The sequence below is a fragment of the Dendrobates tinctorius genome, unplaced genomic scaffold (assembly GCF_039654945.1).
Source record: "Dendrobates tinctorius isolate UK_male_01 unplaced genomic scaffold, ASM3965494v1 ptg000032l, whole genome shotgun sequence".
Lineage (NCBI taxonomy): Eukaryota > Metazoa > Chordata > Amphibia > Anura > Dendrobatidae > Dendrobates > Dendrobates tinctorius.
The window spans coordinates 44,095,542-44,111,829 of NW_027361700.1; the positions used below are offsets into that span (position 1 = coordinate 44,095,542).

Genomic DNA, 16,288 nt, shown 5'->3' on the forward strand with positions numbered 1-16,288 from the left:
TTGCGCAAAAAAATGCAAGTTTGAAACCAGCCTTACCATCAGAGGAAAAAAACTAAAATTATGTTTTAATTACCTCAATTCGCTGATGCTGTGACGGGGGGCTCCCGGAAGAAGATATTCTCACTTGTGGTGTTCTGGGCCCCTCAAAGAATCTGCAAGTATAAAGACACGTGTGTTATGATTGAGTCACCGTAGGAGGCAAAAATAGAAATGCTAGCTAAGTCCAGAAAACCAGAGAAGTTGGCAGCTATCGGATTGCAGACCCCTGAACCTATCAACACAACTATCAGTAGCCGTGGGGGGCTCCTACGATGCCCTAGGCCCCTCGATCACAGCCGGAGGACTACATAGCCTAAAGACAGAAAGGGAAATCTAAACTGCCCCAGAGCAGACCCCAAAGCAAAAGGCAGCCCCCCACATATAATGACTGTGAAGCAAGAAGAAAGAACAAAACACAGACAGAAAGACTGAGCAAAGATGGGGCCCCAGCTAGCTTAGATGGGAAAGGATGGGAAGGCTGCTGTCTGCAATCCGTGAAAAACCCTATGAAAATAAGAGCCAACAACTGACCGTAAAAAAGGCCCTGAAGACGCTAGGCTTCAAAAAAGGCTATGTCAGTACTCAGGAATATTCTGAAGACTGAGCAACAGGCAAAAGGAGATTCAGCTCACCCCAGCAGGGAATGGCAGAATCCAGAAAAGCAAGGAAAACAAAATACTAATGCAAAAAGGCAAAGCAGAAATCTTAGCTTTAGATGAGCAGGAATCAGACTGGAAGTCCACAGAGAAATCACCCGCAGGCCAGAAGGGCGTAGGCAGCCTTATATCCAGTCATTAACTCCACTCAGCCAGTCATCATCAGCCCCAGGTGTTTGACAATCAGGCTCACTACCTTTCTTCACCAGAAGAGGGAGTTCCTCGGGCCTCAGTAGTGAAGGGTAAAATGAACTCACAACACACGTGTAAGCTACTATACAAAGGATCACTAAGCTTTCTGGCCTTTATACTTGCATCACTACATGAACTTGGGGGGCCTGGCTTGGTCAGTTCTGGCTTGGCTGAGTTCCTTGCAGTATGGCTGGGTCAGTTCTGACCTGGCTGGGGGTCCCTTGCGGTCGGGCTGGGTCAGTTCTGGCCTGTCTGGGTCCCTTGCGGTCTGACTGGGTCCCTCGAAGAATCTGCAAGTATAAAGACACTTGTAAGCTACTATACAAAGGATCACTAAGCTTTCTGGCCTTTATACTTGCATCACTACTTGAACTTGGGGCCTGGCTGGGTCAGTTCTGGCCTGGCTAAGTTCCTTGCGGTCTGGCTGGGGCTCCATTGCGGTCTGGCTGGGTCCCTCGAAGAATCTGCAAGTATAAAGACACATGTAAGCTACTATACAAAGGATCACTAAGCTTTCTGGCCTTTATACTTGCATCACTACTTGAACTTGGGGCCTGGCTGGGTCAGTTCTGGCCTGGCTAAGTTCCTTGCGGTCTGGCTGGGGCTCCATTGCGGTCTGGCTGGGTCCCTCGAAGAATCTGCAAGTATAAAGACACATGTAAGCTACTATACAAAGGATCAGTAAGCTTTCTGGCCTTTATACTTGCATCACTACTTGAACTTGGGGCCTGGCTGGGTCAGTTCTGGCCTGGTTGGGTCCGTTGCGGCCTGGCTGGGTAACTGGAAGGATTTGCAAGTATAAATACACTTGTACTGATTATTTGTGTTATCCTCTGTTAGGAAAAAAAATGTGTTTAGATATCTTTTGATTTCAAACCCCCCCTCCCCCCACCAAAAAAAAATAAACCAATGAATGCTAAGTACTTTCCCCTCTTTAATTTAATGGATTTTTCAATGTTCATATGCGCGATGCGAAACCTTCCAAAACCCCCACCTCCTGTTTGCACCCACTCCCCCAAAAAAAACATACCTTGCAAACACCTCCCACACTCATTGCAACTTGATTTGCGCGATGTGCAACCTTGCAAAACATCCACCTCCTGTAATAAAATCCCCCCTCAAAAAAAAAAAAAAAAATACCTTGCAAACACCTACCCCTCCTTCCAAATTTAAAGACCTAAGCACACACTTTAAACTCTATTTACCCTCGAGTTAATTTTTAAAAAACCAAGATAAGGCTATGTGCCCACGTATGCAGAAAATTTCTGCATGAAAACCGTACACCTTCCCAGAAAACTCGTTTTTTTGCGCGTTTTCAGCTAAAAAACCTCGCGTTTTTGATGCGTTTTTCTGCACGTCCCCAGACACACAAATAGCTAACGCAGACTTTTCCGTAAAATTAATGAGTATGCTGCGTTTTTTACCGCAAAGCGTGTTTTTTTCGCGTAAAAAAAACGCATCAATATGCACAAAAAGTGCATTAAAATGAATGGGATGCTTCTTTTAAGAGTTTTTGCTGGTAAAAACGCTTACGTGGGCACACAGCCTAAAATTTAAAATACCGAAGTTCTGCATTCTCTTTTGTATATGCTTTTTGGTTTAAAGAAATAGAACGTCAAAAACCTTTGTATTGCATGTATACCCACAAATAGCTACCTTATTTTTAAATGATAATACGGAAAGTTTTTGGATAGTGTTTTTTTTTTTTTTTTGGCAAGTAGGAGCTACACTGCTCTTTATTTTAAATACAAGTGCAGTAAATGAAAAACGAAAAACATGGCTGGACACACGCTACACAGTGACACACACGCCACAGGACAGTTGGAAATGCAAAAATGCAGTACTGACACACACGCCACAGCACAGTTAGAAATACAAGTACAGTATGAAGAGAAAAAAAAAAAGGGCAGTACATACACACGCACGCCACACCGTAACACACACGCCACAGAAGTTGGAAATACAAGTACAATATGAAGAGAAAATAAAAGGGCAGGAGACACAGCACAGTTGGAAATACAAGTTCAGTATGAAAAGAAGGAAGGGAAAAAAAAAAAGGCAGGAGGACTCACACACACCACAGCACAGTTGGAAAAAAAAGTACAGTATGAAGAAGAGAAGAAAAAAAAAAAAGGTAGGACACACACTGCATTCACATATATGCTGGAAAGACACGCTGGCTTGCAGTCTCTGTTGCTGGCACTGGCAGGCTTGCTGGCTGTCTCTTCGTGCTGGCTATCTGTTGCTGGATGGCTGGCATAATGAGGAATGCAGCCCACCTTGCAGGTTTATATAGTTTTGGGGCTGTCTGGAAAAGTAGCAATTTTTTTTGAGCTTGCTCATTTCAAAAAAGCGGATTCCGCCAAATGTCGGATGGCCATTATAGCGGACGGCAGCAGATCCGCTGTGATCTGCCATTTCGGCGCAGACAAAAATAACGTTACAAAGTTCGTCCACTCCAGAAAACGGACACCAAAATTCAACTGAAGTGTGAAAGAGGCCTAATAGGTTAACTTTCTGGAGGACTTTTCATAATGTTGATGCTTCACATTTACCAAATGTCAGGTTCCTATGTGAAATTCTGTTGTACAAAATTTATTCATTGACAATATTCTTTTCTATAGGGATTGCAAATAATAATCCTGAATAATTGGTTGATATTTGTGCATGCAGATATTTCCTTTATGAAAAATGTGCAAACATTTTACAGAGTGAAGAGTCATTCGGACTACATCATAATTATGGGCCATCCTTTGCTAACCACTCTACAAACTGTGAGGAGTCTTCCACTTTCTACACACCTTGGTCTGCTTATACTGATGATGTAAAGCCAACAGCTTCAACACAGGTCAAGACCAAGTAAGTCAATGACATCCCACATGCACCTACTTAAGATCACCTGTTTGTTAAAATGACCAGGGCTGTGGAGTCGGAGTCCGTTTTGGTGGAGTCTGTATAAAATGGATTTACTTCGACTCCTAAAATATATAACATATTAGGTACAGTAATTCGATGCAGTTATGAAATGACCTATAAATGTCTGTTCTATTCCTGATCTGAGGATCTTGGCTTTTAGTTGAGATGAATCTGTGCTGCTCTTTATGTGCAATCTCAGTAGTGAGGCAGTGCTGTGGAGTCTGAGTCAGGGAAATTTAGGAGTCCGAAGGTTTAGCTTACCGACTCCACAGCCCTGATAATGACTGTCATTTTTTATACGTTGTAAAGAACATATCTTTATTACTAGTGATGAGCGAGTATACTCATTGCTCAGGTTTTCTCGAGTATGCTCGGGTAATCTCCCAGTATTTCGGCGTGCTCAGAGATTTAGTGTTTGACGCAGCTGCATGATTTACTGCTGCTAGACAGGCTGAGTACATGTGGGGAATGCCTATTTGTTAGGAATTCCACACATGTATTCAGGCTGTCTAGCAGCCGTAAATCATGCAGCTACGTAGTAAACAAACACTAAATCTCAGAGCACGCCAAAATACTCGGCGATCACCCGAGCAACAAGTGTACCCGCTAATAACTATTTATTACCTTTATTTTTTCACTAAATTAATGATTTGGCAGCTATCTTGATTCATGGCACTGTTCATGGTGCTATATTCCTACTTTAAGCACCTGTAAAATGTATGTGTACTTCATCATCGCACCATTGAAAATATGTAAAAGTTATACATTCCAAAGCAGTCCTGCAAGGTAGGAAAAAATGTAAGGCGCTGCGGATTCACCAGCGGATTTTTCCTTGCGGATCCGCAGGTAAATTGACCTGCGGATTGGCCAGCAGTTTTCCCCTGCGGTTTGACACCTGGACAATGGAATAGGTGGCAAACCGCCGCGGAATCAGCAGAAAAAATTGACATGTCAATTCTTTCTGCGGCTTTAAAACCTCAGCTTTTCCGCAGTGAAAAAAACGCAGCATGTGCACTGCGGATTGTAAATCCCATAGACTTACATGGTACTGTACACTGTCTGCGGAACTACTGCGGATCAGCAGAGGCCAAATCCGCTGCTGATCCGCAGTGTGTGCACATACCCTAAAAATGAAGGAAACAGAAAATATGAATTCAGTGGGTCAAACTAATGCTGCCTACAAAAGACTCTGGCAAGTCCTGCATCTGGTGTTGCAAAAGTAACCACCACTTAGAGTTATTTGCAATCCTGAAATGGGAAGTTTTGAATCTTGGTGTGGTAATGTCACGGGTTTGTCAGATGCTACAGATAGTTGCTCTGCATGTGGCTGCAGAAGATCTCTGCGTTTGGCATTGCAGACCCCTTTGTAATCTGACTTTTGGACCCAGTGGCAACCTCCCTCTGGCTGTAGTTGACACACCTGGACCTGGGTGTTTTTATAGACTGTCTGCTTCAGGGAGTCGCTGGTGATATACACATTTTTCCCTTGTGAATGCTTGGAGCTATAGCAGTCGGCTTACTTCCTCTGTGGTGCTGTTGGAGGACGTGTAGTGTTACCTCTGAGTCTGCTCAAGCTAAGTTGCTTCTCCCTAGTTTGTCTCCCTTTTCTTTAGTGTACAGTGGGGACTAACCAGTGCTCACCCTCCCCCCACTTCCCTATTCAGGGCCTAGCTTTAGGGATATACTGGGTATAGATTCCTGCTCGGTAATTGGTGTGAAACCAATATAGGGACTGTAGGGTAGTTAGGGTGCTATTAGAGCTGCCTAGGGGTCTCCGCTCCCCATTTCCCTAGCATTTGGGCTTCCTTCCCCTCCTCTTGCACTTAGTCGTTTTACAGTGTGTGACAAGTCCAGGATGGTTAAGCAGTTCCAGCATGAAATGGTTGCCTTCTCATGATCAAGGCTTCAAATAGTCTTAAGAAGTAAGTGACTGACCGGTACGAATAGATGGCTCTGACAACATCAAGTTGGGGAGAGACTCCTTCCCTGGGATGGAAAAAGGAGCTGAAAATTAGAAACCAACTTACGAAAGAAGGTAATGGGCCAAGAACTACCTTGTCCTGGTGAGCGGTTCGAAAGGTCAAGAGGTAGGAAAGAAATGCCAAGTTAGAGATTACAAAAGAGATTACAGCAACAATGAATACAACCTTCCAAGAATGGAAAAGGTTGAAAAAATTTTTAAGAAAATCAAAGGGGGCTGACTGGTATTTACGGAGGCACCAGAAGTCTGTATGGAAAATTTGAATTAGATTTGGACTGCTGAGATTACTGGAAATTAGCATTGTACGTACACCATGTTCCAAATTATTGTGCAATTTGGATTTAAGTGTCATAAACATGTACCGTAATTTTTTGTTTTCCATAAACTCATGGATGGAAAAGTGTCAAATAGTGCAATTCCTTCCACAAGGCATGAAAACATTAGATATTTCATGAAAATTTTAAATATCCTGTCAGTGAGATTGTCAACAGTAACCTACAGACAGTGTCAGGTCGGCGCCGATATACTGATTAAAATGATACATTGGTTGATGAAATGAGTCTTGCGGTTGTTGTTTAATCCTTTCAGTTTTAAGTTAATGATATGCTCGTGCTTCGGGCGGCCTGTGGGGGGTCTTCATATGATGCTTTGATTAAATAATAATCTTTATATAGCGCTAACATATTCCGCAGCGCTTTACAGTTTGCACACATTAGCATCGCTGTCCCCAGTGGGGCTCACAATCTAAATTCCCTATCAGTATGTCTTTGGAATGTGGGAGGAAACAGGCGTACCCGGAGGAAAACCACGCAAACACGGGGAGAACATGCAAACTCCTTGCAGATGTCCGTGGTGGGATTTGAACCCAGGACTCCTGCGCTAACCACTGAGCCACCGTGCTGCCCAAATTAGTTATTCATAATGAAGACTGCTGACAGGTCACTGATCCATCAGTAACCTGCCCCCTAGTTTACATAATGAAATATATATACGGTGGGAGCGTCACTCTGTCTGAAGCCTTTATAGACTGCGCAAGCGCAGTCTGGACAGAGTAACGCACCCGGGGATGAGGAGGGTGGCATAAGCACTGAACGCATACCGCGATCTCCGGCACAACACTTTACCGAACCGGTGTTGCCGCGGGGTCTTGCTGGGATGTCATGAGAGAGGGCGGGTTAGTCCGCGCTTTCGGGCTCCATATTGTGGAAGACAAACTGCAGCGTGTCTTCAAGAAAATGTCGCCGGAAAGCGCAGGTGCCGATTTCGCCGGATCAATCCCGCCCTCTCCTGACATCACGGCACAACAACTTACCGATCCGGTATTGCCGTGGGGTCTCACCGTGATGTCAGGAGAGGGCGAGTTGTGGTGCCGGAATCGGGTGCCAATTTCGGCGGGACAATCCCGCCCTCTCCTGACCTCACGGTGAGACCCCTCGGCAATACCAGTGTCTTCAAGAAAATGGCATGCATACCAGGATAGGGGGGTGAGAGGAGCATGCATTCCAGGATTGGGGGGTGAGAGGAGCATGCATACCAGGATTGGGGGATGAGGGGACCATGCATACCAGGATTGAGGGGTGAGAGGAACATGCATATCACAGTTGGGGGGGGGGGGGGGGGGGGGCGCGACATGCATACCAGGATAGGGGGGTGAGGGGTACCAGGATAGGGGGGTGAGGGGTACCATGCGTACCAGGATAGGGGGGTGTGAGGGGTACCATGCGTACCAGGATAGGGGGGTGTGAGGGGTACCATGCATACCAGAATTGGGAGGTAAGGGGTACCATGTATACCAGGATTGGGGGGTGAGGGGACTATGCGTACCAGGATAGGGGGGTGAGGGGTACCATGCGTACCAGGATAGGGGGGTGAGGGGTACCATGCGTACCAGGATAGGGGGGTGTGAGGGGTACCATGCATACCAGAACTGGGAGGTAAGGTGTACCATGTATACCAGGATTGGTGGGTGAGGGGACCATGTATACCAGGATTGGTGGGTGAGGGGACCATGCATACCAGGATAGGGGTGAGGGGACCATGCATACCAGGATAGGGATGAGGGGGCCATACATACCATTATATGGATGATGGGGCCATGCATAGCAGGATAGGAATGAGGGGTACCATACATATCAGGATAGGGATGAGAGGGGTCATGCATACCAGGATAGGAGGGGGCAGTACATACCAGGATGGGAGACCAAATACCAATAAAAATGCTCGCCACCCGGGCGTAGAACGGGTTCACAGCTAGGGTGTGTGTGTGTGTGTGTGTGTGTGTGTGTGTGTGTGTGTATATGTGTGTGTGTATATATATATATATATATATATATATATATATATATATATATATATATATATATATATATATATATATATATATATATATATATATATATATATATATATATATATTACTGTGTGTAATATATATCAAAATAATGGAAACACCTGGAAACCTCAACAAAAATTAGTATAATATGGTGTAGTAGGTCCACCTTTTGCGGCGATTACAGCCTCAATTCTCCGAGGTATGGATTCATACAAGGTGTGAATTGTTTTCAAAGGAATTTTAGCCCATTCGTCAGTTAAAACACCCTCCAGTTCTTTGAGCGAGTATGGCGGCGGAAATCGACGTTTAACTTGAATCTCTCAAATGAACCATAAATGCTCAATGCTGAGGTCTGGGGATTGTGGGGGCCAAGATGCTCAACTTCATTAGAATGTTCCTCTTGCCATGCTTTAAAACGATTCTAGCTGTATGCATTGGTGCCCAAAATGCCTAAATAATCTCGGCTGTTAATTCTTCCATGAAGGGATATCATTGGCCCGGCGGATCTCCACGAAATAGCACCCCAGATCATCACAGAACCTCCGCCATGTTTTACAGTTGGGAGAAGGCAGGCTGGATGGAATGCTTCTTTCGGCTGTCTCCAAACATACACTCGGCCGGAGGTCGGAAATAGGGTAAACGATGATTCGTCTGAGAATATCACATGTTTCCACTGCTCGAGCGACCAATTCTGGAGGTTTCTACACCACTCTAAACGCTTGGAAACATTTGTCATTGAGAGCAGCGGTTTTCTAATTGCGGCTCTTCTGTGGAATCCAGATTTGTGCAGCTCCCGATGAGCAGTTTTCTTAGAAACTGGGTTCTGTAGGTGTTCATTGAGCTCAGCAGTGATTTTCGGAGCCGTGGTCTTGCGATCCTCTCACAATTTGCTTTAGAGTCCGATGATCTCTCTCAGTCAACTTCGACTTTCGGCCGGGCCTGTGCTTTGCTGCGGATGTTTTCCTTCTCCTTCAAACACAGTCATTACTTTGGAGACAGTACCTCTTGACACGCCAAGCATTCGGGCACTTTGTTACATTAGCGCCTGCCATACGAGCACCAACAATTTGGCCTCTTTGAAAATCCGAGAGGTCTGCCATTGGTATCAGGTTCTCATCAATGCTCTTACAATTCTACAAAACAAACGGTTAATTTACATACACATCACATAACACAAATCAACTACAAAACATTACCATATGTCACGGTTTGCATGTTTATAACATGTTCGATGATTATGATGCCAAAACGTTAGGTGTTTACGTTATTTTGTCCAACCCCTGTGTGTGTGTGTGTGTGTGTGTATGTATGTATGTGTATATATATATATATGTGTGTACAGTACAGACAAAGTTTGGACACACCTTCTCACTCAAAGAGTTTTCTTTATTTTCATGACTCTTGAAGGAGTTCCCAGAGATGCTTAGCACTTGTTGGCCCTTTTGCCTTCACTCTGCGGTCCAGCTCACCCCAAACCATCTCGATTAGGTTCAGGTCTGGTGACTGTGGAGGCCAGGTTATCTGGCGTAGCACCCCATCACTCTCCTCCAAAATAGCCCTTACACAGCCTTGAGTTGTTTGGGGTCATTGTCCTGTTGAAAAATAAATGATGGTCCAAATAAACGCAAACCGGATGGAATAGCATGCCGCTGCAAGATGCTGTGGTAGCCATGCTGGTTCAGTATGCCTTCAATTTTGAATAAATCCCCAACAGTGTCACCAGCAAAGCACCCCCCACACCATCACACCTCCTCCATGCTTCACGGTGGGAACCAGGCATGTAGAGTCTATCCGTTCACCTTTTCTGCATCGCACAAAGACATGGTGGTTGGAACCAAAGATCTTAAATTTGGACTCATCAGACCAAAGCACAGATTTTCACTGGTCTAATGTCCATTCCTTGTGTTTAGCCCAAACAAGTCTTTTCTGCTTGTTGCCTGTCCTTTAGCAGTGGTTTCCTAGCAGCTACTTTACCATGAAGGCCTGCTGCACAAAGTCTCCTCTTAACAGTTGTTGTAGAGATGTGTCTGCTGCTAGAACTCTGTGTGGCATTGACCTGGCCTCTAATCTGAGCTGCTGTTAACCTGCAATTTCTGAGGCTGGTGACTCGGATGAACTTATCCTCCGCAACAGAGGTGACTCTTGGTCTTCCTTTCCTGGGGCGGAGCTCATGTGAGCCAGTTTCTTTGCAGCGCTGGATGTTTTTTGCCACTGCACTTGGGGAGACTTTCAAAGTTTTCCCAATTTTTCGGACTGACTGACCTTCATTTCTGAAAGTAATGATGGCCACTCGTTTTTCTTTACTTAGCTGCTTTTTTCTTGCCATAATACAAATTCTAACAGTCCATTCAGTAGGACTATCAGCTGTGTATCCACCAGACTTCTGCACAACACAACTGATGGTCCCAACCCCATTTATAAGGCAAGAAATCCCACTTATTAACCCCTTCACCCCCAAGGGTTGTTTGCACGTTCATGACCGGGCCAATTTTTACAATTCTGACCACTGTCCCTTTATGAGGTAATAACTCTGAAACGCTTCCATGGATCCCGGTGATTCTGACATTGTTTTCTCGTGACATATTGTACTTCATGTTAGTGGTTAAATTTCATTCAAATAACTTGCGTTTATTTGTGAGAAAAACGGAAATTTGGCGAAAATTTTGAAAATTTCGCAATTTTCCAACTTTGATTTTTTTATGCCCTTAAATCAGAGATACGGCACACAAAAAACTAAATAACATTTCCCACATGTTTACTTTACATCAGCACAATTTTGGAACCAAAATTTTTTTTCCGTTAGGAAGTTATAAGGGTTAAAAATTGACCAGCGATTTCTCATTTTTGCAACATTTCATTTTTACGGACCACATCACATTTGAACCCACTTTGAGGGGTCTATATGATAGAAAATACCAAAAAGTTACACCATTCTAAAAACTGCACCCCCTCAAGGTGATCAAAACCACATTCAAGAAGTTTATTAACCTTTTAGGTGCGTCACAGGAATTTTTTGAATATTTAAAAAAAAAAAAATTAACATCTAACTTTTTTCACAAAAAAATACTTCAGGTTCAATTTTTTTTTTTTACCAAGGGTAACAGGAGAAATTGGACTGCAAAAGTTTTTGTGCAATTTGTCCTGAGTACGCTGATACCTGATTGTGGGGGGGAACCACTGTTTCGGCGCATGGCAGAGTTCAGAAGAGAAGGAGCGCCGTTTGACTTTTTCAATGCAAAATTGGCTGGAATTCAGATCGGACGCCATGTCACGTTTGGAGAGCCCCTGATGTACCAAAACAGTGGAAACCCCCCACAAATGACACCATTTTGGAAACTAGACCCCCCCCCCAAGGAACTTATTTAGATGTGTGGTGAGCACTTTGAACCCCCAAGTGCTTCACAGAAGTTTATAATGCCCGGGCATGAAAATAAATAAATCGTATTTTTTCCACAAACCTGATCAGTTAGTCCTCAATTTTTTTATTTTCCCAAGGGTAACAGGAGAAATTGAACCCCAAAAGTTGTTGTCCAATTTGTCCTGAGTATGCTGACACCCTATATGTGTGAGAAAACTACTGTATGGGCACACGTTGGGGCTCGGAAGGGAAGTAGTGACGTTTTGGAATGCAGACTTTGATGGAATGGTCTGCGGGTGTCATGTGCGTTTGGAGAGCCCCTGATGTACCTAAACAGTGGAAACCCCCACAAATGACCTCATTTTGGAAACTAGACCCCCTAAGGAACTTATCTAGATGTGTGGTGAGCACTTTGAACCCCCCAAGTGCTTCACAGAAGTTTATAACGCCCGGGCGTGAAAATAAAAAGGTCCTTTTATTCCACAAAAATATTTTTGCCCCCAATTTTTTATTTTCCTAACTGTAACAGGAGAAATTGTTTTGCAATTTGACCTGAGTAGGCTGATACCCTACATGTGGGGGTAAAACACGGTTTGGGCGCATGGCAGAGCTTGGAAGGGAAGGAGCACCATTTGACTTTTTCAACTCAGAATTGGCTGGAATTGAGATCAGACGCCATGTTGCATTTGTAGAGCACCTGATGTGCCCAAACAGTGGAAGCCCACAATTCTAACTCCAACTCTAACGCCATCACACCCCTAGCCCTAACCCTAATGGGAAAATGGAAATAAATACATTTTCTTTTAATTTTATTATTTTTCCCTTACGAAGGGGGTGATAACGGGGGGGTTTGATTTACTATTTATGGCGGTTTTTATATTTGGCAGCTGTCATACGCTAAGACGCTTTTTATTGTAAAAATAGTTTTTGCATCACCACATATTGAGAGCTATAATTTTTCCGTGTTTTTGACCCACCGAGTCATGTGAGGTCTTATTTTTTGCAGGACGAGTTGACGTTTTTATTGGTACCTTTTTCAGGCACGTGACATTTTTTGATCGCTTTTTATTCCGATTTTTTTTGGGACGCAGAATGAACAAAATCCAGCGTTTCATGAATTTCTTTTGGGGGGGGGGGGGTTCGTTTACACCGTTCCGCGTGCGGTAAAATTGATTAAGCGGTTTTATTCTTCTGGTCAGTACGGTTACAGCGATGCCTCATTTAGGTGTTTTTTTTATTTTTTGTCGGTTTTATGCAATGAAAACTATTTTATATAAAAACTAATTATTTTTGCATCGCTTTATTCTGCGAACTATAACTTTTTTTTTTTTTTTTTTTTTCCGCTGATGATGCTGTGTGGCGGCTCGTTTTTTGCGGGACAAGATGACGTTTTCAGCGGTCCCATGGATATATGCGTCTTTTTGATCGCACGTTATTGCACTTTTTGTTTGGCGGTATGATAATCAGGGCTGTGGAGTCGGTAAGCCACAGTTGCGACTCCGACTCCTGGATTTTATCAGACTCCGACTCCGACTCCTTCATAAATGGCCAATTCATAACAACAAATTTACTGTTGTAAAATATTAAACATCGTGCTTATTCAGTTTCTCACCATCATATAAGTAATCAGACCACTTAGAGCAAAAACTACATTTATTAGAATACAATTAGAATATAGCAAATAACTTTTATAAACTTTTCTAAACTGTAAGTAAATATGCAATAAACACTTTTATGCAGTTAATAAGAAATCTATAAATTTGTCCTCAGAAAAAGTATTGCCTCTGTCAGATCCTCCTTCATGGATGCCCTCAAATCTGATCTAATTATTTTGAGAGCAGAGAACAACCTCTCTACACTAACTTGTGTTGGTGGCAAAGCGGTAACCACTCGGGCAACATCTCTGACAATGTCAGGATGCAGAGGAATCGCTTGTTGCACTGTTATTTTTGATGAACGGTCAAATTTCTCAATTTCTTTTAGTGCACATGAAAAATTCTGCTGAAATGTACTGGCTGTGTTCCTTGATGGGGATGACTCCTCTTCTATGCGGGAACGCTTTGCACGGTCCTTGTGATCCAAATATTTTTCGAAATTAAATTCATCAGTTGATGATGAGGGTGAAGATGTGGCAGGACGACCAAATTCTTCTTGTTCCTCCTGACTGTTCTGCAACCCTTTCATCCTTACTGCTATTTCAAACAGAGCTTCTTTTCCTTTACTTAGCTGTTGATCATCTAGAAGAATCCGATGCATTGGGTCTACATAAACAGCTGCCAAAAGAATGTTATTTTATAATAGTAGCTCCTGTCTCCGTTTCATTGATGTAGCAATGCCACTTGCAATTAACCCTCCTCTTTGGGACAGGCGAAACAAAACATCAGGTTCTTCCACTCCTTTAAGAAAATACCTGGAGTTAAGTCCTCTGCTTGTAATTTTTTAGTCACTGTAAATGGGTGCTCTAGCAATTTTTCCAGCTCAGTCACCTGATTCCACTGACTTTCATTTAGCATCAGTTGAGGGTTAGCCATGTCTACAAGAAAGGTTTTCAGTTCAACCAAGCGCTGAATCATTAAGTAAGTACTGCCCCATCGTGTGGCTTGATCAATAATTGCCCCTTTTCCAGCACGTCTCTTCAAAATTGAGTCAACTTTAGGGGTTCTGGCAACAGTAGCCAATTTTCTCACCTTGCCAATCCGTGCAGCAGCATGTCCTTTTTGCAGACTGTCTCTTATAGCCAGCTGTAGCGTATGCACAACACAGCGCATGTGATGAATGAAAGAACATATTGACACAGTTTCAACAAGATCATCTAAACTATCATGTTGCTGTTCATCTGAAGCAACTTCAGTTTGCTCCTCAGTTACAATACTGTGTTCCTCTATTTCAAACATTTCTGTGTCTGTGGACCCAGAATGTTCTTCTAGCTGCTGGTCACCATCATTACTCTCATTCATTAGCTTAATATTACTTATCATATTTGAAGCATTGTCAGTTACGACAGAAAGAACTTGCTCATTTTTAAGTTCATAGTCTTGCAGAACCTTTTCCACCAAGACCTGGAGAAACTCACTGGTGTGATGAGCTTTGGTGTCTTTTACTGCCAATGTCTTGGTAACTATTTCATTTTTGTCACAAACAAATCGGACATTGATGGCAAAATAGTTCACTCTGTGACGTGTGCAGGCATCCATTTTAAGAAACAGAAAGTGTCCCTTGAGAGTTTTTTTTAAGTTCTTCCTTTTGTTTAAAAGCTTCTTCGATTACTAATTTTCTAATACTCTCTCTCTCCAGAGAAACACCAAGCTTGCGGGCTATTTCCCCATTCAGACACACAAAAGCTGGTCGTGAAAATAATGAAATAGGCACACTATCATTTACAACAAGCTCTATGATCTGTTTTTTAAATGTATCTACTGTCATTGTCACAGTAACTTTGTCACTGACAAAATATCTTGCAACTGATGGCTGCAAAGTTCTCTGCTCCTTTGTTTGGCTGGAAGAGCTGGGCACTGGCTCATTGGTTTGGATGCAGTCTTTCTCATCCACTGCTTTCAGTACTTCTGGATGAAAGCGCTGTAAATGTCTCTTTAGATTAGAAGCTCTGGTAGGAGCATTTTTATCTTTGCCTGAATATGCACTCATCTTGGCTTCACAGCATTTGTTTTCGTCTGGATCATTTGTCATACAATGACAGACATAATGTTTTCTATCTTGAGTGATGGTGAAATGTTCAAATGCAGCTGATTTAATGTGATGCTTCTTTGACATTCTCAGGTTTTTAATTCTGCATTCACAATCCAAATGACAATTTTTTTTTTCCTAAAAACAATTTACAAAATTATTGCCAGGTTGTACAACTGATATAGTGGTCAGTAATACTGTTATTATTCCTCATGTACTCTCAGTTAACTGATGCAAAGTTTGTTGAAAGGATAATACTTCTTAGTCTTCCTCTTCTGAGTAGCAGGCAGCTGTGAGATGCTTGGAATAGCACACCTAGTATGATCTAGTCTAGAGGAGGAGCTTTACTACTAAGAATTTGCAACACATTTTTACTTTCAGTTTCATACATTGTAAGTAGGGGGGGTTGGGGCAGCATGAGGTTAACCAAGTATAAGATTAGATACGGGCAGTGGAGAACAGTGACACACAAGAAGTAAGAAATGTCTCCATCTCCAGCAGAACTGCTTATCACTGTTGTTCATAGTTTGATAGAACATATATATTTGAGTAACATTTATAAAATTCATATGAAAGTTCAATTATGAAATATTAATACCTTTTTTTTAAAGCTGGAGTCGGTACATTTCTACCGACTCCAACCAAAACTAACTCCGACTCCACAGCCCTGATGATAATCATTATTTTTTGCTTCGTTTTTAATTTTTAAGGGGTTCGCTAAAGGGGTTAACTAATGGGACAGTTTTATAGGGCAGGTCGTTACGGATGCGGCGATACTTAATATGTGTGCTTTTATTGTGTATTGTGTGTGGTTTTTTTGTTTGTTTGTTTTTTCCTTCCAAAAATGGATTTATTGGGGGGGATTTTTTTTTTTTTTTTAACTTTATTACATAGTCCCAGGTGGGACATCACTGTCCTGTGACAGATCGCTTATCTGTCACATCACAGATCACTGTGACAGATCAGCGCTGTGTCACAAGCACTGCTGCAGACTTCCTCATGCCTGCGCTTTGCAGGCACTGAGGAAGCCGGCTCCCTGAAGGCCCCCGTCGCCATCTTGGATTCGGGGGCATGCAGGGAAGGAGCCCCCCACAGCAGCGCTGGACATTGCGCTGCCGTGGGGGCTCAGG

At 43.0% G+C, this 16,288-nt stretch overlaps 1 protein-coding gene across 5 annotated transcripts in view; it reads left to right on the forward strand.

Moving 5' to 3' along the window:
* MEIOC (meiosis specific with coiled-coil domain) overlaps window positions 1–16,288 on the forward strand; it is a 206,715-nt gene that overhangs the window by 40,170 nt on the left and 150,257 nt on the right. For all 5 annotated transcript variants that reach the window (XM_073572851.1, XM_073572850.1, XM_073572852.1 and 2 more), the window contains one exon: window positions 3,598–3,746. In XM_073572851.1, coding sequence (XP_073428952.1) covers window positions 3,598–3,746 — 149 coding nt within the window. The remainder of the gene's footprint in view (window positions 1–3,597; window positions 3,747–16,288) is intronic.